At 48.1% G+C, this 25,739-nt stretch overlaps 1 protein-coding gene across 1 annotated transcript in view; it reads right to left on the bottom strand.

Moving 5' to 3' along the window:
* Window positions 1-22,497, bottom strand: part of LOC108093419 — a 32,404-nt gene extending 9,907 nt beyond the window's left edge. The window contains exons 1-6 of the mRNA XM_017193464.2: window positions 21,973-22,497; window positions 10,886-11,129; window positions 8,940-9,045; window positions 5,343-5,574; window positions 5,133-5,280; window positions 565-744 (exon numbers count right to left, since the gene is read on the bottom strand). Coding sequence (XP_017048953.1) covers window positions 565-744; window positions 5,133-5,280; window positions 5,343-5,574; window positions 8,940-9,045; window positions 10,886-11,102 — 883 coding nt within the window. The 5' untranslated portion in view covers window positions 11,103-11,129; window positions 21,973-22,497. The remainder of the gene's footprint in view (window positions 1-564; window positions 745-5,132; window positions 5,281-5,342; window positions 5,575-8,939; window positions 9,046-10,885; window positions 11,130-21,972) is intronic.
* Window positions 22,498-25,739: the final 3,242 nt, after the last annotated feature.

Here is a 25,739-nt window from a genome sequence, read left to right as displayed (position 1 = left end):
GGCACTAAATATTATATAACTTCATGGTTCTTGAAAGTAACTGGGTCAACAGATTTTTAAGCTAAGACAAATGATTCTAAGAGACGGTTTAACTTTAAAAACGGGTATTTTTCAGTGCACATAGAAACTACTCCGTCCCCATAAAATAAATAAATTCTTGGTAAAGATCATCAGACAAGTCAATGTCCGACTGTCTGCTGTAGAGGTCTTGGAAATAATAAAGGCGAAATGGGGAGACTATAGCTATGCTACACAACATTTTTTATTGCATGTTGTGGTACAGTTTTTATGGTGAAAGTTTTTATTTTGTTTTTAACATTTCGGCAATCGACGATGCTCAATTTTTGCAGACTATCAAAATATTAAAAGTTGTGAACCATTCGACACGCCGAGTGAGTAGCGGGTATGCCAGAGTCAACTAAATTATAGCGATTTTCATTTCTCATATTTTTTTAACCCTGAAGTTTAAAAACTACGAATTTATTAAAACGATTCAAATTCTAAAATTCTCGTTATTAAAATGCGATGGTCGAAAGGTAACGTCTGAATCGTTAGTTAACTCACCTTTTCCGAATCCATGGATGTCGGTGCGGAAATTGTCCTTGCCCTTCTGCCCGTCCACCAATTGGCCGAGGCCGTCCACAAACCGATCTCCCTGCTCGTTGCCGTCGTAGGTTTTGTCCGAGAGATCCACTTCCATTCCGCGCTGCACCCCCTTCGGAATGCTGTACGACACGATGCCCTCTGAAAGGGAGAAGGAAAAGCGGCGATTGAAGTTTTGAGTGGCAGTTCTGGGAATTAAAACAAAACGCAAGACCGAAATAACGAAACCTGATCTGCTGAGTGAGGGCACTGGGAGGTTGGGGCAATCGCACATGCGACATAAGGAAAGAACGCATCTTGTCACGAGGGGAGGACAAATGTCTGACAAAACGCTGAGTTCTGTACAAAACCATAATAGAAAATTGATTGTAAGCGACCCAACCAACGAAAAGTACATAAACAACAGAAAGTAAGATTACTTTGGGTTAAATGCTTATAATAATAATCATTAAGAAAAATTAAATTCTCTGTTCAAAATTGCTTTTATGTATTATATATTCATATCAACAAATGATTTTCGTCTGTAAAGGGTTTCGATGATGCAGCTGAATAAAATAAAATTAAAAATTATAAAAACAAGCAAACAAATAAATAACTTGAGACTTTACAATATATAAATCAGACTTTCTTTGTTTTAAATTTGAGACTGTATATTCATTGCCTTTTAAGCCGCGAAATATTAAAAGTTTCCCCTCCACACTCCCCCAAAAACGGAGTGTCAGAAAGCCAGTGAGCTGTTTCGGGAGTGCTGAGAATATTGAGTTACTTGAAACGCATTTTGTTCTGCGGCTACTTTGGTCCCGCTCACTCCCACTCTGTGGTTGTGTTCAGCATAAATCGAAAGGGGGTCCGGAAATCCAGGGTATAGTTTTTCAATGTCATAGCCAAATGTTTCGCTGGGGAGGAGACCGCAACTGAGTCATGCGTTTCCACACGAGGGATTAGCTTTCCGAGGCGGAGCCAGGAAGACCTAAGCCATGGCTTCCCTTTTTCGAACAGGACGATTGCGGCCACCAATCGAACACCTGACACTAATTACAAAATCGAATAGCCATCCTCTCCGCCCCCGAAAACAATTAGAGCAGGACCGAAAAAACCAACAACTGGCGGCACTCGGGGTTGCCGGGCACTCGACATAATGACACCCCTGAAAAAGAGTGTTCCGATATCGATGTTCTGGGGGACCCATACACACGTTCGACTAATTCACTAGAATTCTATTTACACAATCGGGTCACGTGGTGAACAGGACACCCGGTCAAACACTCTCGGAGGAGGGCAGGCAAGTCGGCCGAAGGAATTTTCCAATAATTACCAAAAATCACATAATTACACGTAATTAAGGACTCGTATGCACAAAATGGAGCGGACTCCCACGCACCGGGCATAGATAATGATGATGGCGCTCAGGTGGCAGATAGCCCGTATCGATCATGTGAGTTCGCTGGTTCGTTGAAACGAAAATATTAATTATTATTCATGGCCTTCGGCCCGCTGGGACTGGGTTTAATTACATGAATTACGGCGAGCGGGAGATAAGTCCTCCGACACGATATCAAGCCGAGTGGAACGGTATATGGCGTATTTAATTAACTGCAAAGACATTTAAGGCAGCGCGTCCTGCAATTGCCTCGCTGCGAAGGCGTTCACGCAATGCCCCACATGGTTGGATCACGAGGGGCAGAGGGGTAGATTCACAGAGGGGGCTGCAGACCCCCCTTCCGTCACCCCCTTCCACTTGCAGTGACTGGTCGCCCTGCTCCTCGCGTGCTTGCATGCCATCCTTATTTGCGTGTCGCGACAGTCTGCCGAAAAATGAGCAAAACAAGAACGAGTCCTTAAGTGCGTGGAGCAGTCGGGGCTGCCAGTTGGGGAGAGGAGAGGGGCTGCCGGCCTCGAAGACAGCCACTGCAATATACAAAATGTAATTTCCCTCCTTTTTGGATGTGGCACGCAAGCCAAAAACAACGACAACGACGACGGCAACGCAACGGCAACAATGTCATCGCGCTTTTTGCTGATGACTCAAATTGAGGACGCAAGATGGATGGCTAAGTGGTCTCGGTGGACTTGATGGAGGCCAAAGGGAGTTCGGAAGTAAACTAGCTTTGGACAAGGCACTCCTCGCAATCTTAACGCCGCTTACACTCTCGCTTTCCCAACTTGTTTCCACAATCGATGGAGACACCCACGTAGCCACATTTGGTTTCCCAACCGCCAGCCAATCTTTCCCGATTGCCGAACTCTTTAAATGCTAAACGCTAAACCGAAAATAAACATAAATTATAAACAACAAAACAGTGGGCCCCATAAATCCAGGGCTTACGCTAATCAGCTGCTGCATTTATAATGCACTCTACCATATGCAAGCCCGATTTGATCCAAAGAGCTGTTGTTAATCCGTAACAAATTCAAGCTTAGCCCTGATTTTGGCTTCAAAGTCGGAGATTATCTCCGCCGACCACTCGTCGGTTTACGACTGTGGCGCTTTCGGGAGCGGCCCATTTATCCCCTTACAGGGGGTCAGATCGATTCAAATTCAAATGCCACCAGGTTCGAAAATTTATTGCCGGAATCCATAAACGATTATGATTCGATTGGGGTCTTCTGCGAGTGGATTAATGATCGCGTAATGAAATCGACGCAGACATGGAATCGAGATTTATTGATTTCTTCGCCACTGTCCCGCTGTCTGGCACTTGTCTAGACTCTAAACCCATCTGTCCTCCGGTGGCCGAGTCCACTCCCGTCTTATCTTGTTTAATTTGCATACGAAATGCGCCATGTCGGCTCTCGTGTTCACATTCCCCGTGGCAAATCAAATGATAGTCCGCAGAATGTGAGCGGTCAGGGGTTTGCATGACTGCCAACCCCAAATACCCCGTTTCGCTCCAAGTGGGCGTGGGTCCCCCGCACACACAAATGGCGCCTCTTATCAGGGGACCCGGAACCCGAGTTCCCAGCTCCCAGTTCCCAGTTTCGTCCCAAAAGCCCAGCCCCAAACAGTGCGTTAATTTACAGAATAATTTTCAACTTCCGCGCCTTCGCCCGCTCCCCGGGGAACGTCTCTACAAATTGTCATTAGGCGCGTTTTGCTGACTGGCTCTGCTGGCGGAGAACTCGGCACTCAACCTGTGGAAATTATGGAAAAATTTGTTTGTCCAGACCTGTTTCTGACTCGTGCACTATTACTGGACGATTGCGTGCAAGAACGACAGCGCAGAGGTTAGAACATCAGCCCGGGCTGGCTATGTTTGAGTACACTGAGAGAAAGTGACGAGCTTAATAAATTGAGGCTCTAAACTCGACATCGGAATTGACTTGAGAGCATAATCAGATATCGAGGGATATGTTGTCTCAGAATGCCACAATTCGATCGGGGTGATATAAAATTACGATATAAACTTGGTATCGGTCTGATAAAAGTTCCTTTTTGTTATTTATGGGATCAGAATCGTTGATGTTAGACCATTTTAACAGTTCTCTTTACCAGTGCAGTGGCTTTCTTTCTGTTTTCCTGCTTTTCTGTTTCATCGAAGGACAGAGGGGACCCAGGGTTCCAAGTGCTCGGCATGTCGTCGTCTGGGATTTCGATTTCGGTCGGGTCTGGCCACGAGTGTAAGTTTGGTATGGGGTGTTTTGCAATGTCTGCACGCGATATATTTCAAGTACACTGCTCTTGGCAAAAAAATCCCGACAAGTCAAGTAGCGCTGCCCATATGTTGGGAAAAAATCACGAATGCGCTGCGGCTTGTTCCAAAGTGCAAACTGGGGAAGTTCGTTTGGGTGAACACGGGGGAAGTTCGTTTCGGGAAGCACGAGGGGAGCAGTCGCCTTGATTGGATTACGTGGTTCGAGCCACTCATTGCCTGGAAAATTCTAGGTTTAGATTGGCGTGCGGGTCATGCGATTCGGGGAAACTGAAGGATTTCGGAACGAGCTTAGATGCGTTAACTAAAACCCAATGGAATTATGCATTTTAAGGGGGCTAGCGATTGTGTGGGAAGAATATCAAAACTGAAAGCATGAAACAAATTTTTAAATTGTTCAAATGTGTGCCTTACTTCAAAGAGTGTTGTAGCGTCGTATGTTTTAATAACAAAGTTATCATCTTGTTAAAATGTAGTAAAATAGAATGCCTCATGAAAAAGTTTGTTGAAGGCATTGCTGAAGATATTTAAAAAAAAGTTTAAGCTTGATTCCCGAATTTTCTGCCATAATATGATATGCGTATTCAGCTGAAAAAAAGATGGGTTATCCGAAAGTTATAACGATTTTTATGACTCAAAGCTCGGAATCAGGAGCAAAGCTAGTTTCTGTAACTCCCAGACTGTGGTAGAATCGAAATTCCAATGATTTCTCTTAACAGCCTAAGAAGACAATCTAATGAGCCGGCAAAAGGCTGTCCACGAGCACTTAAGCGGCTTTCGCCCCCTCTAATTGCGATTACCAAGCGCTGACACTAAGGCCCTGTTGGCCCTTCGACCCGTCATCACTCTGGTGCACTCTGGTCTTCCCGACAAACTCACCTTCCCAGGGACAGCCGACGATCTCGGCGCGCAGACAGACGGTGCGGTCGTACTGGCCGTACGGGTAGATGCGGATCTTGGAGGCGAAGATGATCGGCTGCAGGGCGTTCTCCACCTCGCTGTACGTGTTGATGTTGCCGGGCAGGATCTGCGGAGGAAGAGGCGGGTTAGCTGGGCTCCAGGTTCCGTGGGCCACCGTGGGACACCTACCTCCTTGCCCTGGATGTTCTTCCAGCGCTGCCACTTGTCGAAGCCGGGGCGCCAGTACTCGAGCACGTAGGCCTCGGTGTACTCCTGGCCCTGGCCCTTGCCGAAGCGGCCCTGGGTCCGGATGGCCGTGATCACGTGCGTCTGGAGGAGGTCGACCTGCAGGAACTCCTTGAGGGCGTTGGACACCATGTGCTTGGGGCACCAGGCTCCGCCGTTATTATCGGTTTTCAGTCTGAAACGGAACGGAGGAGCGGATAAGTTTGTTAACCAGAGGCATCCACGGAAGCTGGAAGGGGCGTTCTTATAAGTTAATTGACACTGAGCGTTCGGCACCACATGGAGCCCCCTCCATTGAATCCCCCAACCACTTGCGTTTGCGGTCCGTCGACTGGCGGCTCGTCTCGTTCGTTAAGCGGTTTGCGGTTTTAGACACAGCAGGATCTTGTCTGTGTAATTAAGGATTAATTCGCCCTACTCCCCGAGGGGGACGGGAAGGACGGCCTAGCTTTAATCAATTCTCAGTCGGAGGAGGGCCCACATCGAGCGCATTGATACGTTAACCACTTCCACCACGCTCTCGGTTTATATTTCAATTAAGTTTTACAAGCCGATTGCATTTCGGCCGCCTTAATGCCGGCCATTACTCATGGGCCTGGACCCCTGGACCCCTGGACCCCTGGACCCCAACACCCGAAGCCAAGTCAAGTCAAGTGACTCGGGCTCCTGTCGCCGCTGCCTCCGTGGCAAATTGCTTCATTTGGCCGCTTGTCTTGGTCTTCGGACCTGTGGCTGCCAGCGGGCTATTGGAATTGAATTCGATTGCGATGTTTATTCACTGGCTCACTCGGATTCTAAGTGCACTCCGGCTCGAACCTCTTAAGAGCGTTCCTGTCCCGCCCCTTTTGCGTGAGCACCTCGAATGCATCGAGTTGGGTTGGCCAGGCCAGCTTAGAAGTGGAGTGGCCAGTTAAAAACTGAAAAATTTATTTCCCACAAACACTTCCTGCCCAATGCATACTTCGGCTTACATCCAGCACTGTCCACGTAAGCATTTCTGGCCGTTGGGCCATTCATTACCGACTCTAATCACGCAGAAGTGCACGGGTCTCGGCACTGGAGCATCCCCGCAGCCGGGAAAAGGTCAATTTAATCTTCATAAAAAAGGATTCCCCCATTGTGCTGCTCCGTCTTCTCCTGCCTCACTAGTTGCCGAAGGACCCGAGAGGGGAGCGGGCAAACATCGTTTTAAATGCTAATACCCGCAGTTATGTGCATTTCAACTCGACTTTAATTATTGTTATTGCCAAAGTTAACAATCTGCGCCACCGTCGGCCGCTCATTTCAGCGCTGATGGACTGGCTAACTGCCTGTCCGATGTGCTGGCCGTGGCCGTGGGCTCCTGCTTCTAATCGGACGGAGGAGGACTCCGATTTTTTCCCATCCAGATGGCTGTTTGTAATATGTAAAAGGCTGTAAACTTAATGGCCTGGCGGTCCAGGCGGTGCAGGAAGGGCGCGGTAATGAAAATCAAACAGCGCCAACTGTCGTTAAACTAATCTCTGTAATTCAATAGCCCCAGACGGCCACAAACCGTCATCGCAGCCATCGCAGTCATCTCATGGCCTCCCGAGGGGTCGATCCTCCCAGTGATTTGTCGTAAGTGCATGTCGGCCCCTTCCCCGAAATGAATTACGTTGGCTTTCTTTCGAGCACATCTTTTCAGCTTTTCAGCTCTTCAGCTAGTTAGTCTAGTTAGGTGAGTGCACGGCAGCCGCAAATTATAATGCTGCCTGCACTTTTGAACTTTGCTGGTTGACTCTGCGCAACTTTGGGCTAAGCAAATTGCAGCTCGCCTGATTGGGCAGACCCTGGAGGAGGAGGTCGTTGAGGAGGTCGAGGGGGAGTCGAAAGACAAAAGAGAAAGTTGCGGGCTCCGAGGAGTTTGAAGACTTTCCGAATGCCGGTGCAAGTGGGGATATTCGGAGGCTCTGGGAGTGCTTCTTGCAGCGGAAAGTTGGCCCACCGAAGGGAAATTAGAGTTAGGTGAGTTTGGGAAACAGTTCTTCAGCTCCAGCAAGAGCACTCTTTAATTGGAGCTCGGAGGAGCGGACCTCCGCCCAATGAATATATCTGCTCCGATCCGCCGCGCCTCCATTTGCTCTCCAGCCTCTTGCGACTTTGCCATTTTGCCACTTTGCCTCTCAGGAATCGCAATCAGACATCGCCTGTCAATCTGAGCCACTTGGCAGTGCCACGGACCCACTACCAGTATCCCACATTCTGCGGGGATCCTAGCAGGCAGGTTCCCAGGTGAGTCAGTTGGCAGTGGCCGCCGGCCAAAGAGCCTACCCGCATCGCAGACCCATGGAGGCCCAGTCCCCTCGCAAGTTCGAAGCCCCAGCCCAAATTCCGGTTAATCTGCCACAGAAAGAAAACACAGAACACACTTTGTTTATCTCCGACGTGCTCAGCACGCGTTGTCTTTGTGGCCATACTTTAGTACCGCCATAAAGGGTTAATGGTGATGATGCCTCTGTGGTGGTGCCTCGGCTGTCAGTCAGCCTGCGCCGGAGTGTTTTTTAAGTGCATGTCCATAAAGCGAACGGAAAGTTCTTGCGGGCTGGGAAGCCCATTCTGGCGGCAAGAATGGATCTGCGCGCCGTGTTTGCATTGATTTCTGGCCATAATTCATGGCGTAATTGACAAGTTTATGGCTCACCCACCCCGCCAAGATGCTCCACACTAATTACGCGATAGTCAGCCCGCCCGATGGTGTCATCAATCATGGCAGCGGCCAGCGAAACTACCGCTCTACCGATCTCTGCACTCCGAACTTCCTGGAGGCACCACCATATCCGCACCCAAGCAAACCTTGTGTTTACACGCTTCGGCAAACGTAAACAAATCTGAAGAATCGAAATTAAACTAACCCGTCTGCGGAGAGCAATAGCTGGCGAGGGAACTCGCTTGAACTCTGTGGCCGTGGGAGGGGAAACGAGTTTTGTGCACTTCGGAAATCGCATTTAATTATCTGGGCAAGGGGCTGCCGACTCAGACATCGGGTGTGGAGTCCACGGACAGATTTTTTATGGCCCCCAAAGGCGCTGGCCGACACCAAATATTTTCTTTTCTGCCCCACGGATATGCAAACTAGGTTGGTATTTAGTGAGGTTCGATTTCTGCGCTTTGTCTCTGGGTCTGCTGCCTGGCATTTTATTGGGCAAACTGTTTGTGTCATTAAACAAATTCCCTCCGCTTCTTCGCTGCCGAGCAGCTGAGCGGTGGCCGAAGTTCTCTTTTATTGACTCCCTTATCGGCTAACGAAGTTGTCTATAAAATTAGCAATTAAATGAGTGCAGATAGGCCCATCTGCGGCATAACATAGGATAAGCTTCGGGTTAAATGGTTAATGAACTATGGATGCTATGGAATGGGAATGGTCATAGTAGCAAGCGATTGTACCGCCTGCTCTGTAGTTCTAAGTTAGAGCTTAGGTTTCAGAAGGAAAATCATTTTGTCCCTTTCCATACTCTTTCCCCGTACTTTCCAATAATACTTGATCGTTCAGTAATGCTTTCCCACCAAACCAGAACTTACCTTGCGTGTTGGGGCCCAACGAAGCCCATGTCATGGGCCGAACTCGCTGTGATTTGAGCATCTGTGATGACCAACGACTCCATGCCGAGGGGCACGTTGCACGTGGCTGCAAGTAAACGGATGTATTTTTAGTTTAGTCTGGATAATAAAGGAAGCGCTAATTAATAAAGGCGAACATCAAGCAGCGGTCTGTAAATATAGATCCAAAGCACTGAAGTCCCGGGGCAACGCCTACCGAATCTATCAAAAACTTCAAGTGTCAGCTTGGGTTTTTGAAGAAGATGCTCACAGCCTGACGGAGTCGCAGCCATATCTTATTATACATACGACCCTATACCTCATTTCGCGGGAGCTAAACACTTAATCATTGCCACAGCCACAGCCACAGCCACAGCCAACTTGGATGGCAGAACGTCAACTACCTTACCTAATTTATGGCCCGCCAATTGCATTCGCGAAGGAGGCAAGTCCTCCGCTCATTTGCCTTTGAAATTTTGAAATGGGAGGAGTCCGCGCCCGACAGTCGCCCGCTGACATTTTCGACGGAATCAACACTGATTTGACACGACTTTTGTTGCCCCGGCCCAGCAGGAGCCCCGACCAATCCCACTTTTGATCTGCTCCAGCCAAGGCAGCGCGCACTCGCTTAGAAGTTTATAAATATCACACGGGAAGGCAGGAGCGAGCTCGGGGAGAAGTCAGCCAACCAGTTCAAATTGGCCTGGTGATGCGAGTGCTGGGCAGATTCGAGTGAGAGTGGAGGTGCCCCAACCTGAGTTCCTGCTCACCTAACCTCTTTATTGCACTAGCCGATTCAGAATCTGATTTATTTCTGTCTATTTGCTTTTCTTTTCAGCTAACTCAAAAGGCTCCGTCTCAGTTGCATTGTTGGCATGCCCAGTGTGTTCCCATTTAAATATCTCTGTGCAGGGTACGTCGCAGGGTGATCAGTGACCCCCCTGAAACACACACTCCAAGTTTTCCCATCTCCACTGCGAGTTGCAGCTTCTAGTGCATTCACGCTTGATTGGACTTGATAGCCGGCTACGCAAATGAAGAGCGAAGTGCCTGCTGCCTGGGTGCATGGGCCAGGTTGGGTCAAAAGCCAGCCTCACCCCGACTTGGATCCGACATGCACTGCATATTGCAAGTGCATTCATTTGGAAAATTGTTGCATGTTTTGCTAACTCAACTCGCCTCGATGTGTCTGGCCCAACCAACAAGGCAGAGGCTCCTTTGGCAAGTGTTTGCCTTTCGGGCGGGCGGGGTGCGTTGGCAAATACGGCGGGCAATGGCAGCAGAGCTCCTCGGAGTTCGAGACCCGAAGCGGAGCATCCGAAATGAACTTGTTTATAGATTCGTATTTATGTATTTGGCTTGCTTGATTAACTATAAATATTATGGCAGACAGACGGAGATGGAGATGCAAGTCAAACCATTTAGTTGGGCCCAAAAAGCGCCTCTTCGAAACTCTGTTTGCAGTGTCCCATGTCTTACTCTGCAGTGTTTATCGTCTGTATTGCATTGAAGTTATGAAGCGCTGACAAGCCATGGCTATTCATATTGACTTAATCCCAAGCCGTCGTGCGATGGCTTCATTAAAACGCAGAGCCTTCTTGGATTTGATGGGCTGCTGCCTCGGATGCGGCATAAAAATATCAATACGCCATTATTGAGTTGAGCACTAAGCTGCAAGAAAAACCCAAAGTGGCTGAGGATGCTGCAACATGTCCGGCTGAGGACTCCCCGCGGAGCAGTTCTCTGGCCGGAATCCAGCTGCGCCGCGTGTCGCGCAATGACGAGCCGTGGCGAAATGGCTTTCAGTGTCAATTAAAATAAACTGAGCGGACAAAGAGCGGGGAACGGGGATGGTGCGTCGTCCAGGTGCTGCTGGATACAACTCCTGGCCCGCTGACCCATTGGCTGAGCCCACCCTCTGAACTCACCGATTTCAAAAGCGGTCGTTGGCGGCGCGTTGAGCATCAGGCAGCCGCTGGCGATCAGCAGCGTCCAAAGGCCGAACCTCCATCGGGGGTGGGGGGAGGTCTTCGGACCGCGCTGGGCGGCCTTTGTGGGTGGTGAGCGGGCGGGGTGGGGAAGGCACTGGCGGGAGAACATGCTGATGAGGCTGGGAATCGCTCCACTGGGCGACGTGTGCTGCATAGCGGTGGTTCTAGGTGGCAGTGAGATCTGTAAGGAGAAGTAAAGTTGATTTTAGTGCACTGGAGAAGCCATTTAACTTAGTAGGAGAGATAAGAAAAAAAAAGGAATTGCCTGAATCAATATCACGTTTTTCAAAAGAACTTATCTCAAATCAATCCTGATATTTTTTCCTGTGCAGGGCAAAGAGCAAGCTCAGTTGTCGCCGCGCCCTGCCCAACTGCGCTCGAATCCGAAACTTAATTGACGCCAGAGAAGGCAAAGGCCTGCAAAAACCTGCCACTGCCCGAAGTCATCGTCTCCGTTGACTTTTCCCGTCAGACTCCGGCTTCTCTGGCTTGAATGGATGCAAAGTGGGTGTGCGTGAGGGGCGGCAGGCGGGGAAGATGACTCTGTGCTTTCATCAAACATTATTCGCAACAATTTCCACAGGGGCTGGCATGTGAGCAGTGCCATAGAAAGCGGCCACAGCAAACAGACTGTCATCCTCCGGCCGCCCGTCCATTCACCGAAGAGCCAGCCAGCCAGTTTTCGCTTTAATTTAGTGCCGGCTGGCCGGGAAAACCGGAGCACAGCACACGGAGACAGCCTGCGAAGCCTTTTGGGGCAGACGCTCCCCGGGAAACTTATTTAGCTTATGCAAAGCGTGTGGCAGAGTTGTGGAAAAGGTGGGCCAACTACCGTTGAAGGCGGCCAAAGGGCCGGGAGATAATGAACATGCCGCCCGTCCAGGCATCCGGCAAAAGAACATTCCGGGCTCCGTGCTCCGTGCTTGTGTTTAGCTTGCAAATTTCTTTTGATGTTCTTTAATTTTAATGGGCTGAGATGCAGGTGAGAACCAAGAACCGAGTTCCGATTCCCGAGAAAACTCATTAGAGGCGAAAGGGGACAGAGGTCAGGGAACCCGGGAGGCGGACACCAAGAAATGTGTTTGCCATCGCTTCGATCGGCCAGGACTCACAGTCGGCGTCTCAGGAGGGCGGCAGAAGGAGCCTGCTTGTCGTTGCCTGATTTCGATCTAATAAATGTGTACTCCCAGCTCGTTGTGGCAGCTGGAGGGCCTGGACCGAAGGTAACCCTTTCTGCCAGACATGCAGAAAACGGGCTGCGTCATGGGGCAATTTGTCACGCAGCTGATGTTGCCGGGTTGCTGGATACGGGCCGCCGCCACACACACTCGTGCACCACCCATCCACCACCCCCCACCCCCATCCACACACTCGGCCCTTGTCGATAACTCAGTGCCTAATTGCTCATCTTTCAACGTCCAGCCCAGCTCCCCGTGGCCCGACAACGACAACGAGTTCGAAAAACTCTGCCGGAGGGGAGAGCACCTGAGAAATGCTGGCTGTCACAGTTTCAACTTGCTGCAGACTCGCGATGTAGGTTAAATTAATAGTGACACGCGCCGCTGCCCCGTTCGCAGATGCCACCTGGCGGCGCTTTGATACTCTCCCCGCCGGCGGACAGTTTCCTGTTTGTTCGCCAGCATTTTTCGCCGGCCAATACTTCACAAATTGAAATGCACAGTTAGTTAATTACTCGCTCGATTTGCTCTAAAGAGTGGCATTAGCCAGATCCAGGGGCCGCAGTTTTGCTGCCTGTCATAGCGAGATTTATCGCCTAATGGTCAGCTAATAATGGCGGCAGCGGGGATCCAGGAAGGGGCGTGGTCAGCCCCAGACGATCATTGCAGGTTGCACTTGATGCTGCCGAAAGAATCTCTCCTGGTGGAATAGGTGGCATTAGCTAAAATGGGGGGTTATCCGAGGGGTTATCTCCCCACCACGCGGCCTAATTGGACTAACGGGCTGCTGGAGGAGCCATCAATCAAAAGAGTTCCGCCAGAGATGTCAACATGTTCCCACAGCCCTCAGCCACTAAGGCCGCCCCAATCGGAGGGCTTGAAAACCAAAACAAATTGCGGCCGAGCGCTAGAATTCAAAACAAACTGCAGGCCGGGCGGACTTCCTGATTAACTCGAAAAGGAGAGCGCTGCGGAGATTAACTTTTAACGAACGGAGCGGGAAAACAACTAAAAATTCAGCGAATTACACGAATGCCACAGAGCAATTGATTAATTGACGAAGCACAGTTTTCGTGGAAAAGAATCTGGAGCGAGCAGCAGCCGCTCTCGAACGTACATATATACGAGTGGTATGTATATATATATATAGTATGCCACATGGCCGGGCACATTTTGCATGAATCGAAACACAAAGGCCCGTCGACTGCGCTGGAAATCGGGGCAAGAGATATTTATCTTGCCCCGCGACGCTCCGAGTGTTTGAATAAGTGTCAAATTAAATTGATCAATTAAGCAATTGACGTTCCGCACTGCCTTGGGTCGGGCGGATAGGATCGGAGATGTGAAAAACGCAGCCAAAATGCGCAGCCGGGTTCGCTGAAAGGCCCTGGGGCACTCCGCACACACAAGTGACGCAAATTGCGCAGGATGGGTCCTGTTGGGCTGGCTAGCTGCTCCTGGTTGGAGGAGTGCGACTCCTGCTGGCGACAATTTCTGTCAATTCAGCGACGCTAATCAAGCCAGAGACAGCACAGCATTAAAACAGAGTGTGGTTGCCGACTGGCAAGGAGGCCCTCGGGAGGGGAAAGGCTCCAGAACTAGACAAATTGGCTGCGATTGCAGGGCTGCTGCTGCTGCTGCTGGGCGGCATCTTAAAGCCAACGAAATGCGGGCCAGCTCAGCTCCCCGGCAGACAGGCAACGTCATATAATCCATCAGCCCAGCAGACAGTTGCAGCAGCACACACACAAAAATCGGTTGGCAGAACCAACCAATTCCACATTAAAACTCACTGAATTTACAGGAAGTATGTGTTTGTGCAACCTACATGTAAGCACAAAAATAGTTTAGTGGCAGATTAGTACGAAATATCCTTATCAGAAAGCAAAATATATTTATTCAAATGCATTGCAAAATGACGTCTGAGATGGGCCAGCCAATGTTTAAATGTATTTCGGAATGCTGCAGTTCCCGTCGAGCTTTCAGCCGTCAAAACAGGACAAAAGATGAATTTTACTGTGAAATTCGGTTGGTTCAGCCAGTGGACATTTTGTTCTGTGCAGAGGCAGCAGCACAACTGCGACTCAAGTTCCCCTCAGTCGTAATCAAATCAAATGACGTCGCAGACACAGGAGGCAGAGTCAGCAGTGACTTTGTGGAGCCCCACCGGAAGGCAACTGTCTAACCGGGCCGAGAAGAACAAGCAACCTGCGAAGGCAGAGGCAGCTCGTTCCCGCCATTGTCACATTTGATGGCCAACACTTTTGATGATTTTGTAATAAATGGCCAGGAGAAGCGGGGAAGAAGCATTAAACATAGTTGCGAGCAGCCTGCTGAAGAATGGGTTCCCCAACAAAGGAAACAGTAGCGCACCTGCGAAGCAAACTGTGTTTAAAGTGAAGAGGAGAAACTAAAATAGTCGCTTTAATGCCATTGTAGGAGGGGGTCACTGATTTGCACTCCACTGTTCACCAGTAAACAAACGAACTACGCAAATTACTAATGTGCTTTACTCAAGAATACAGAATAACTTAGTCTCAATTTCATAAAGTGGATTGACAATTGATTGATGAGTTAGTTGAATTAGAATTGTATTTAATACCCCCATCATTTGTTTACCATCTCTCGAATTTTCACCGCGTAGACACGGTAGTTGACCTTAAAGTCCTGGCGAACAAAGGAAGCCCCGATACTTTGTCGGCCGACGCTCCCCACTTGCCGCCTTTAAAGTGCCGCATTCGATAAAAATTTGCATAGCCGTCGCAAACCAAAGACAGTTGACAACTTTTTTATTTGCGCTGTCTGTCTGTCTGTCTGGCAAGGAAGTCTGCCGCCCGCCCCTTGCGACGCATTTGCCTATTATTGTGACAGGCCGGAGAGCCGAGAGCACTCGACGGTGCGAGACGTTCCAAGGATCTTCGAGGGGGGCTCTTGAAGCCTGTTGTTCCTATTGATTTTCGACGGCAGCGGCCCAGTTCATTAAAGTCACATCAGGGGAAGATATATATACGTACCCGAAACCCCAAATAGACACGGCACAGCAGCAGGAACACAAGCAAGCGGAGCGCCCACAAATCAACGCCTAACCGCATGGAGGAGTGGGGGAGGGGAGAGAGGAGAGAGGAGAGCGGCTGGCCCGAAACGAAGCCGAAAAAACGGTACGCCGCCATTTTGTCTGTCCCCGTCGAGTCGGCCATTAAATATGCAAAAAGCAACATGCGAAAAAAGTGTTGCATACTTTCAGTTGCTGCGTCAAACCGCAAAAAGGCATCAGAGCGGAGCGGAGCGAAAGCGAAAAGAGAAGCTCCCGACAGGAAGCCGGAAAAATAAATAGAAGAGGGAGCAGAAGAACGGGAGAGAATAGCTGTCCTTTCTTCCTCTTCCTCTTCCCCGCTCTTCCCCGCTCTTCCTCTCTCCCGCTCCTCGCTGTCTCGCATTTCTCTCCTTCGCGAGCCATTCATTAGCATAGACATAGAGAAGCAATATTGAATTTCTATGCCTGTGTGAGTGTGCGAAGGGGGGTAAGGGGCGGGTGCGGAGGGGGCGTGAGAGGTCGCAAGGTTGCGAAAAAATGTTTCACGCCTTGGTGGACTGAGGAAATCACAGCGAGGCAGTGAAGCGTGAGAAGGGAAGCAAGGCGAAGAGGAACGGCTCCTGACAGGCTCAAGCAGCGCCTTGGGATCAAATTAGTCGGGTTTTTGAAAAAAGTGCGGCAAATTCTAGACTTTATGCATGATAAGTGGTGGATAAAGTGCTCGGGACGGGATGGGGCTCGGGGGCAGTCATAACGCTAGGAATTTGGGAGAAGGGCCGGGGCCAGGGCGTTGGTGTGGCAACCCGACGGTCGTCACACGTCAGTTAGACAAACAGGAAGTGGAAAACGAGGAAGCGCAAGGAAGTTGGCAGCAGTACCCCACTGGCAGAGCTGGGAGAACGGGAGAGACAGGACATGTGGCCCTGAAGGACAACAGCTGAAAAGTTCGGGGTAGGGAAATCAATAACAGAATCCTTTTCAAAAGAGAATGATTTTTGTCGTCATGATATCACATAAGTTTGCATTAACGAAGTCACCTGACTGTTTTTAGATTATTAAGGATTGGCAATTGCACGTTTCAGACTGCAATGCAACCCTCCTTATGGATTTCGGACTAGATCATGTAGATATATGTTTATCCCTCAGAATCTACCCTTTACAACTCGGAACCGCTTCAAAAGGACTCCCAAAGTGAGGGGGCGTCAAAGCGGATCTCGTGTCTGGCTGTCAACCTCCCAACAGACCTCCCCACCCGCGTCGCACTACTCAGTCAATTGAAGGAGCTGGTTCAAACGAAACTTTGCTCCGCACAGAGCACATCCTGCTACCCGCTTTGTCTGCGGTTTGTCATCATCCACGTTGTCATCCTCGGCCGCGTCGTGTGTGGGCCTGTGAGGGAATTTTTATGAATTATAAGCCCGGCTCCTCGACGAAGCCTGAACGGCGAAATAAGTAAAAATGCTTTTTGAAAACATTTCGGAGGAGGATGACGGCGACAGGCAGCGACATTGACAATGAGGCGGTAGTAAGTGGCTGCCAGGCGCTCGCGACAACAAAGCGCTGATTGACAGAAAGGCGCACTAAGAGCGGATGGGGGATGGGGATGGGGAAGGGGCGGGACGAAGTGCCATCGCACAGATGGGTCCAGGGCGGAGGAGTGAAGGGGAGGCAGTCGTTAGGCCGATCAACGGAGCGTATCCAGGACATGTGGGCAGGGGACCTGAGCTCTATCGATTTTCTGAATTATTTCCCGACCGCGCAAAGGGTTCGGCCTGTGAAGCGGGCCGGGTTTTCGGGTTCGGTGTGCAGATGCAGCTGCGACTCAGCTGCGGCGGGCCATTCCCACCGCTAACCTTTGCCCTTCGGCCGTGGCCGCGCTCCTCGGTGCCAGACAAATTAGCAACGCTTGATTAAGTTTTGCTACGCCCACAGTAAGTGAAAACAAAAGCGGACCTCGGCGCGGTACTCATGTCGTCCCAGGTGGTCCCGCGAGGACGAGCCTACCATCACCCGGATGGACTTGGGAGGACGGCCTGTGACAAACATTGTGCTCACTTATGGATTATCATTGCCAGTCAGTCAGTCTGTTCCTCTGTGGCAAACTCATTTAGCTCCCTGTCCGACTTAGAAGTGCCCAACATGTGTCTGGATTTGGTGGTTGGACAGTTGGGCAGTTGGAATATTGAAATCACGCATGTACGAGCACTTCCAGAAATTGTGTCACAGCCGTTCCATTCGACCAGACCGGAATAGCGGTTCTTTTATGGCTCCCGGAACGAGCGGCGAGTTGAAAAACAAAGGTCTGGGCTCGCTTTGCGGGTTTTGCGGTTGTTAAGCCGCCTGCCGCTTGCGGGCTGCTGTTTGGCCCATTGAAGAAAACCTTTATTGGCCGGGCCTAAGCATGTCTTTAACATGGCAATGGACAATAAACGAATGACTTTCCAGTTAAAGGGAAGTACTAAAGAAGAACCTAAAAGTATCGAAGCCATGTGGCCACACTTGATGTATGGTAATGGATTTTGTTTACACTTCCTAACGATGCAGTAAACGCACTGTCCAGCTCCTAACGATTGCGACTACTTGCCCAGGCAACCCACAAAGTTTAATTTTTTATGTGTGTATTTATTTTTAAGGAGGTTTTAATTCACTGCCATTTTTCCTCGTAACCTTTATTGATAGCTCCAATTTGATTATTAATCATTTTAACTTTAGCTTTTTAAACAGTTGAAATCTTAACATTCACTTCACATTTATATCACAGTAGAAAATGCCAACATTGTATCACTTTTAATTGAAAATTGTATACGTTATATTTGCCTAAAGCCATGTTATCAAAATTATAAACAAAGAGAAGTCCATTAGATTTTCGCTTTCAATAAAGGGTTTTTCAACTCCACTGGCTTGGGGAAACTTAGGGTTTCTTTATCCCTTTTATCTTCAGGGGGGTCGAGCAACAACATTCGGCACTTAACCCTTCAAAAGAAAACCTTCTGGAGCCCTAATTAAGCAAACATGTTGCCCATTTAATAGCAACCCTCGAAAGAGCCGCTTCATGTACACAGAAGTACACACAACACATTTGACACCTGACGTGTGCCTTTTAGGGAAATTCTCCTGGGATCATTTGCTTGGCATAGGGTAGATCTGCTCAGTCTCTTCGAATGTGGAAGACTGACCGGGAACCCACCTTGTACTAATGTAAGGACGTGTTGACCACGACGAATTGCATTGCATGTATGACAAAGCTTTGTCAGCGATTCCAGCACAAGACATGTATTAATGGGCCGGGTTTCCCTGCATACGAGCTCTTGGACGCTTCCCTCAATTTGAGTGTTTGGCAACTTAGAGCCTAATTACCGGGCCGAATCGTCGCATGTGCTGAGACCTCCCGCATTTGGTGGATCTGTGGGTTGGGTCGGCCTGGAGTGGCAATGCTCTGGGACTAGGGTTCGCCCGACCCTGAGTCCACTGCAACCAAAACAGGGCTAATGACGCTATATTGTTTTGTGATGCGTAAAATGTTTGGATGGCTCCAGACTTGAATCGATGATACACATTTTCGGGATGGGCGAGCGACTTGCTTGAATGCCCCTGACAAATGGAGTGAAAGACATGGCCTCATAAGCATATAGTAATGTAGTAACACTCAGTGATCAGACAAGGGCCTGGGAGCATGCGGGAAATCGTCGTCAAGTTGATGAGCGGCGATTCATTTCCGGCGTGCATCGGAGGGACGACTCCGTTCCTCAGACACAAATTTAATTTGCTCCGCAGCGATCGCTATTTCGCGCAGTGAACTGTAACCGAAAGTTAATTAGCTCGACGAAATCCTCGCCGTGGAAGTTGCATCTAGGGGCACTCCCGTGGCTATTTACATACAATATAGGCAAAGTTCTTTGGGAACACGGACAAGCAGAAGGGTCGAGATAAGGGTCACCAATAAAAAGGAAGCCAAGCAGGAAATCTTAATGGTTTTGTGGTCCGCCTCGAGAAAAAGGGTTTGTCTCAGCCCAGCGAAAGTGTGAGAACGCTATCTGGATCGGAGAATGTCGATGGGTAGATACAAGGTAGGTTGGGGCAAATGGGTGGGCAAGATCTCAACCACAGTCCACTGAGGCTCTGCAAAGCACTCGAGCACGTTTTAAAATGTTCTAAACTTGTTTCCAACAGTTTTCTCCCACAACTTCTCGTTTTCCTCGTGCTGTCCATTCCCCGAGCTCTCGACAGCTCAAAATAATTGGAATACTTTAACACACTCAACTTCTTCCGAACTAATTAAGCTCCGCAGCAGAGGCGAAAAGAACGAGGAGGCGAAACCGCTGCTGAAAACCCCGAGCTGCCTTTACGCTCTGCAGATGAAACAACGAGTTTCGCCAACACACCTATAAAACAATAGAGCTGGCGCCAAGTCATTTAGGAAATTCTCACATTCTTTAAGAGGCAGGAGCACTCGCCAGCGAGGGACACCGATGGCTCTGGGCAGCCGCAACACTCGAGCGGTTCTCACAAGCATATAAACCCGAAATACAATAATTAAAAACAAAAAACAGGGGCCATAAAAACACAACCGAACGAAACTAACAATCAAACCCAGACGGCAGCGAATGGCTTCTCCTTGTGGTTTTCCGTACCTGTTTCAGGAGAGGCGGGCCAGAAATTGAACAGAATGTAGCACCTGTGCGCCTTCTGTGTATCTGTATCTGTATCTGTGCCTCGGTGGCCGCAGTATCTACTCTAAGATCGGGTCTGTCTTTTGTGAGCCGCCTTCGTTTTCGCTGGCGAGCAAACAAATAAACTTGCGGCCAAGTTATGACAGTCGACTGCTGCCGCCGGCGAGGGCCGCAGGAAACATTATTCTTAGTTAGATGCTAATTAATTAGGGGACGCGGAGAGTGGGAGGCTGCTTGGGGCCAATTCGGTGGCAGCCATGTGGGCAGCGACACGATCTTGCCTTCCGAGGGGCAGCAAAAACTCGAAAGCTCCAAATGCACACTGGAGTGACACTTCTGGGTATAAATTTTGTTGATTGTTGTTTTCGTCGGTCTCTGAAAAATGACCTGGGGGAGCGAAGTGAACAGAATGAGGTTAAATGGGAGTCGAATGAGGAGGAGAAGACACTAATATAAATTGGACGACTGAGGAGTTTTATTTGCTTGGGCAGAGGCGATATTTCTTTGCGCTGCAATTTAAACTCAAATAGATCCAATGCGACGTGCCTACAAGAGCCCCAGAATGCTGGGGTCAGATTTTCAAATTCCACAACAAATTGTTTTGCATTTTATTTCGTATTAAAATTTTTATATAATTTATATAAATTATATATTTCGTTTTAACTGCTTTAACTGGGCTACTCTGGCATTCTAAATAGCAGCCTTATCATTTGAAACTTTAATTCACGCAACACTATTTAGTCACACTCCCTTCTGCTTGATTTTGTTAACTATGTAATAAAAGCACTGATTTGTGTAACACAACATTATATGTTCCAGTTGGTATCGGAGTTATAGCGAAAGCAGTGATGTCAGATAGAGTTCAAGCCACGAAAATGGTATTATTATTGATTAAAATATCGGTATAACTATGGCTGGGTTGGTGAGCCCACAAGGATTGCTGTAACCTCTTTCACATTTGGGGGCGGCATTAAGGCAAGGAGAATAGGGACGTCTGCGCAAGTCTCTGTAATGAATGCGAGCTGGAACACAATCTCATTATCATAATATAGCAAACACTCCTGGGCCCGCAACTTTTTCTATAAGGGCAATAAAGAGTTCCCCCCAAAATCGACCACGAAAAGTTTTTTCAGCTATATTATAATAATGATTGCGCCCCAAACGGCGCTCCAGGCGAATCGAGGGACTCGCTCGCCTGCCGCCAACTTGTTTACACAAATTTTAATTGGTGTAATTATGATTTTTACACGAAATTAATTATGCATGCGCGATTGCGGCGCATCTTCGCATCGGTTGCGATGCCCATCGGATAACGAGGCACGCGAAGACTCAATCTCAGATATCCCAGCCATCCCAAGTGAGCGGGAAAATCATTCGAGTTATTTACAAAGAGCGGGGGAAAGTGAAAGCGAGGTCTGGGGAACTTTAATTGCCAAACATATTTCCACTTAATTGCCCCCGAGAACAGCAGGAGAATTATGAAACCCAGGGGCCAGAGAGGCAGCCTCATTGCGTGTCTACCGAGGTGTGAAGTTGCCAAAGACTCAAGAACGTAATTGCGGCGGGAAAAATCCAAACAAGTGCATCTGCGAGATAAAAATCTCCGCAAGAGCCGTCGGGAGAAGAAACCTGCGGCCAGAAAGTGTTTGGTGAAAGAATTCCCCCTGCGGCAAGGCACTCCACGTTCTTTTTCCCGAGTTTTACGACCCCGCTGACGATCCCGCCCCGGATCTTATTTATAAAATACAGCAGGTTAGCTTGATTAGCCCGAGATGTTGACGGTTTTAATCCCTCCTAATTTGTGTTTGATTAATGATAATCAGTGTTTGGACACAAGAACGGGTTAGAAGTGCTATGAGTGATCTTTAAACTGCGAAGGAGACATATCTTTCTGCATTCCTGGTCCGAGAAAACAGAAAACAGAACTAGTTTCCGCAACTCAATGCTTGTGTATGCAATTGTTTTTCAGCCCAATCCAGTTTATTAGTATTCGAGTAGTTGTTTTGAAAATATCTGCGCCACTTTCCGCGGAGAAACATCAGTCGCCACATATTTTGCCTGCAGTTGCACAGTTTGGTTGTTTTATTTTTTTGTTTTATTTTTTAACGCTTTTCCGAAGCCACTTGCTCACTCCCAACTCACCTCTAAATTCTAAGTGTTTTGAGTAGATTGTAGTTGCCTTAAGATTAGTATTGATTGTATTCCGTAGTTTGTCAAGGGGCGTTGCAAAAAAAAGCAAATCGCAACACTAGAGCACTGAGAGAAAATCGAGTGGCGATCTGGGCGCGAGGTTCACTGGGGCACTAGCGATCTGAATCCCCTGTTTCGATTTGTTTCGATATGTTTGAGCACTCCGTGGGCATTTTCTCAGGTAGCACATTTCACACACTTGCCGCACGCTGGGGGCGACCGGCGGGGCACGGCTGCCGCATCTTGCAGCGCGACTCCACTTAATCCAATTCGAAATCTGCACTCGCGCCGCGCGCTGGAGCTCGAGGCGATTGGCTGGCGGCTGGCGGCTGGCTGCCACTCACTTCACTGGGCGATTCGCGGTCGCGTTGTCTTGCCCCAAATCGTTGTTCTTGCCACGAGCGCTGGAATGAGACTGCGGCCACGGCGACGGACTGCTGCGGTGCGGCTGGGACGCGACTCCTTGTAACGAGCTCCACGAAGGTCGACGAGTATCTGTAACTTGCAGCGCACCACGAGCGTTGCACGCATGGTAGAGTGAGTGTAGGGTGCTCTCGTCGGTCCGTCAGTCCGTTAACGGCACCAATACCAATACAGTGTTGAGGTGAGAGCCGAAAGTCGGGTTGGTTTCCACACTCACGAACTGTAACTTGTTGTTGGTTTTGTGCGGCGTCCACTCATTTTCCGCCGAAAGTCTTGTAACTATTACAAAATATTTGAAGGTTTTTAAATAACTCTTGAATTAAATTTTATGAAACGCACGAAGATCTAACTGCCGTAGAAATAACTCGAAACTAAAAGCTCGAAGCTGAATCAGCAACCAATTTTTATAAATACTTCAAGCACTCAGTTTCAATTTTAAATAAACGCAACCAGATAAACCAATTTCAAAGGATACGCTATGCATTACTCACAATCACGTACGCCAAAATAAAACTTTACTGAATTTTATTCGCATCCATTGCCAAGCCAAAGGTCTTCTTTTGAACTGGGTTCCAGCTAAAGTTTAACAAATCAGGTTGCAAAAACAATAATTTTTTCCTTTTTTCGTTTGAGTTTTCGAAAAGGACAGTCCACAGGTAGACAAACCCTTCTTCGTCCGACGGGGGGCGCTTTTGCCAAGCTGTTGAAATTTTAACAGAAATTGAAAAACGTTTTCTCAATCAGTCATAAGCCGGACAAATTTTCTCATTCGGTTCAAACCGATGGTGAATTTCTCTCAGCGAACCCGAGAGAGCCACCCAAACGTGAACGGACCCGAGTGATTTCCACCATGTGGTAGAATATGCTTGCAGCCAAGCGGCTGTGGATGCTAAGAGCGTGCTTAGAGCGCCGCGGGCTTCGTTGGGTTGTGGGACTGCGCTCTCTTGCGCGGGCTCTCTCTTCCGCGGGCTCTCTCTTCCGCGGTCCCGCTCAGCACGCAGTAAGGGAGCGCTGCATGGCCAGGACCTGCAAGTGCTAGACGTTTGAAGCAGTGTGGGAGGAAAACCAGGATCTAGTTTCGCGATTTTAAACTGAGCTCTGAGCTCAGCGGCCGAAAAAACCAACCTGGAGAGCCGGTAATTTGATGGACTTCTTTTCCTTCTCCCTGTTCCCCGCAGGGAGCACCAGACTCCACAAGAAAGCTGCCTGTACCTGCGTTTTCCAGGCACTTCACCTGTCCAAATTAGAGAGTGCCCTCTCGCTCTCTGCCGCTGCAACCGCTCTTCCACGAGTATAAGAGTGCGCATTGCCACCCGCTCTGCTGGCGGGACGAGTGGGAGCTGAGCGAAACAAAACAAGGGCGAATTCAAACTGTTGATTTGTTTTTACTTTTCCCGAGTTTTCCTTTCGCCTGGCGTTCCCGGCGACTCCTTCCAGCAGTCCGGGCTGGAAGTCTGGCTCCTGATGAGTTTCCAGTGAAGCAGTAATAACCGAGATACTGCAGGTACGACTGGTCCTAGTGTGGCAGATCTTACCGCACGGGTACCGCCTCACTTTCTGATTTACGAACCCACAGGCTTGTGGGGGCGGGGAGTTATCGCCGGCACTTGTAGATTGTATCGCAAGGCTTGTGAGCTCGCGGTTGATTGATTGGTGGCACGGGTTGATCTGGCTCTTTGTTCCGTGGCACTTTCGAATGCTCGACTTGGTGACACAATTTCGAGGGGCCGCATCGAATTCCTCAAGTGGATTGTGGACAATCAGCCAGATCGAGGGTAATAAAACCCACATAGTTCGGAAACGCCGAGCCCGGGAAATACATAGTTATCTTTAGCCTGTAAACAATTTATTTGTTTTTATACCCTTGCAGAGCAAAGGGTATTATAATTTCAGTCAGAAGTTTGCAACGCAGTGAAGGAGACACCTCAGACCCCATAAAATATATATATGTATTCTTGATCAGCATCACGATCTGAATCGAAATCCGTCTGTACGTCTGTCCGTCTGTCCGTCGGTCCGTCTGTCCGTCGGTCCGTCTGTCCGTCTGTCTGTTTCTATGTAAACTAGTCTCTCAGTTTTTAAGCTATCGTGCTGAAACTTTCCGAAAAGTTGTGTAGTTATATAAGTAGTATATAAGTCGGAACGAGCCGGATCGGCCGACTATATCGGATAGCTCCCATACAAGAGGTCAAAAAAATAAAGGAATAAAAATTATTACGCCGTTGTTTTGACTTGATTGAATTGACTTGATTTCTTCCAGATGGCGTTTTCTAAATACTATTGAATTTTGGATTAAATTTGATCAAAATCGGATAACTCTATCATATAGCTGCCATAGGAAAGATCAAAAAATATATATAGAAATAATGGCAAAAAAATTATAACGTTGTTTTTTATTCCACGAGCATGATTTTTCCAATATCGACTTTATGAACTACCCTTGAACCGAGAAAAAATATAAATAATATAAGCTTCGGCTTGCCGAAGCTAGCTTCCTTTCTTGTTATCCCATGAGCATGATTGTTTTTTAATAACTCTTATATTGAGAAAAAAGTTTCAAAAAAATCGGACAACTATATCTTATAGCTGTCATAGGAAAGATCGAAAAATCTATATAGAAATAACGGAAGTAAAATTATTACATCGTGGTTTTTCATCAGACAAGTATGATTTTTGGAATATATAGTTTTCTTACGACTCTTGAATTACGAATTAAACTTGATCAAAATTGGACAACTATATCATATAGCTCCCATATGATGAAAAATCGTTATAGCTTCGATGTTGCCTTTATGCATTTTGTTCGACATATTTGATGACTGCAAGGGTATATAAGCTTCGGTTTGCCGAAGCTAGCTTCCTTTCTTGTTATGATTGCTGTTATTCAGACTAACTTTTGGCTGCACTCCGCTTTTTAATTCCAACAAGTTGAAGATCTTGGTCACTTACACTCTGACCAATGTTTTGGTTCTATATGGATTTGGAAAAACTCTTTACGGCTAAAACACAATTTCTGGTTGCACTACATTCATTTCGTTTCACTTTAGGGTAACATAAAAATATTATTATTAAACAGTCACTTGGTATAACGTATCTTAAGCTATCACGGTGAGAATTTATTCATGAAATGGTTCGACTCCTACATTTTTAGGAACATCTTATTTATAATGAAAATTAATTTGTTCTTTATTGGTATAAAAAAAATTATTATATGTAATGTATGTGCAGAACCCACGATGGATATTTTATACCCTTGTAGAGAGTATGTATTATAGTTCCAGTCCTAGTTTATTATT

This window comes from Drosophila ficusphila, unplaced genomic scaffold (genome assembly GCF_018152265.1).
Source record: "Drosophila ficusphila isolate 14025-0441.05 unplaced genomic scaffold, ASM1815226v1 contig_636, whole genome shotgun sequence".
Lineage (NCBI taxonomy): Eukaryota > Metazoa > Arthropoda > Insecta > Diptera > Drosophilidae > Drosophila > Drosophila ficusphila.
This window is presented reverse-complemented; position numbering and strand designations above follow the sequence as displayed.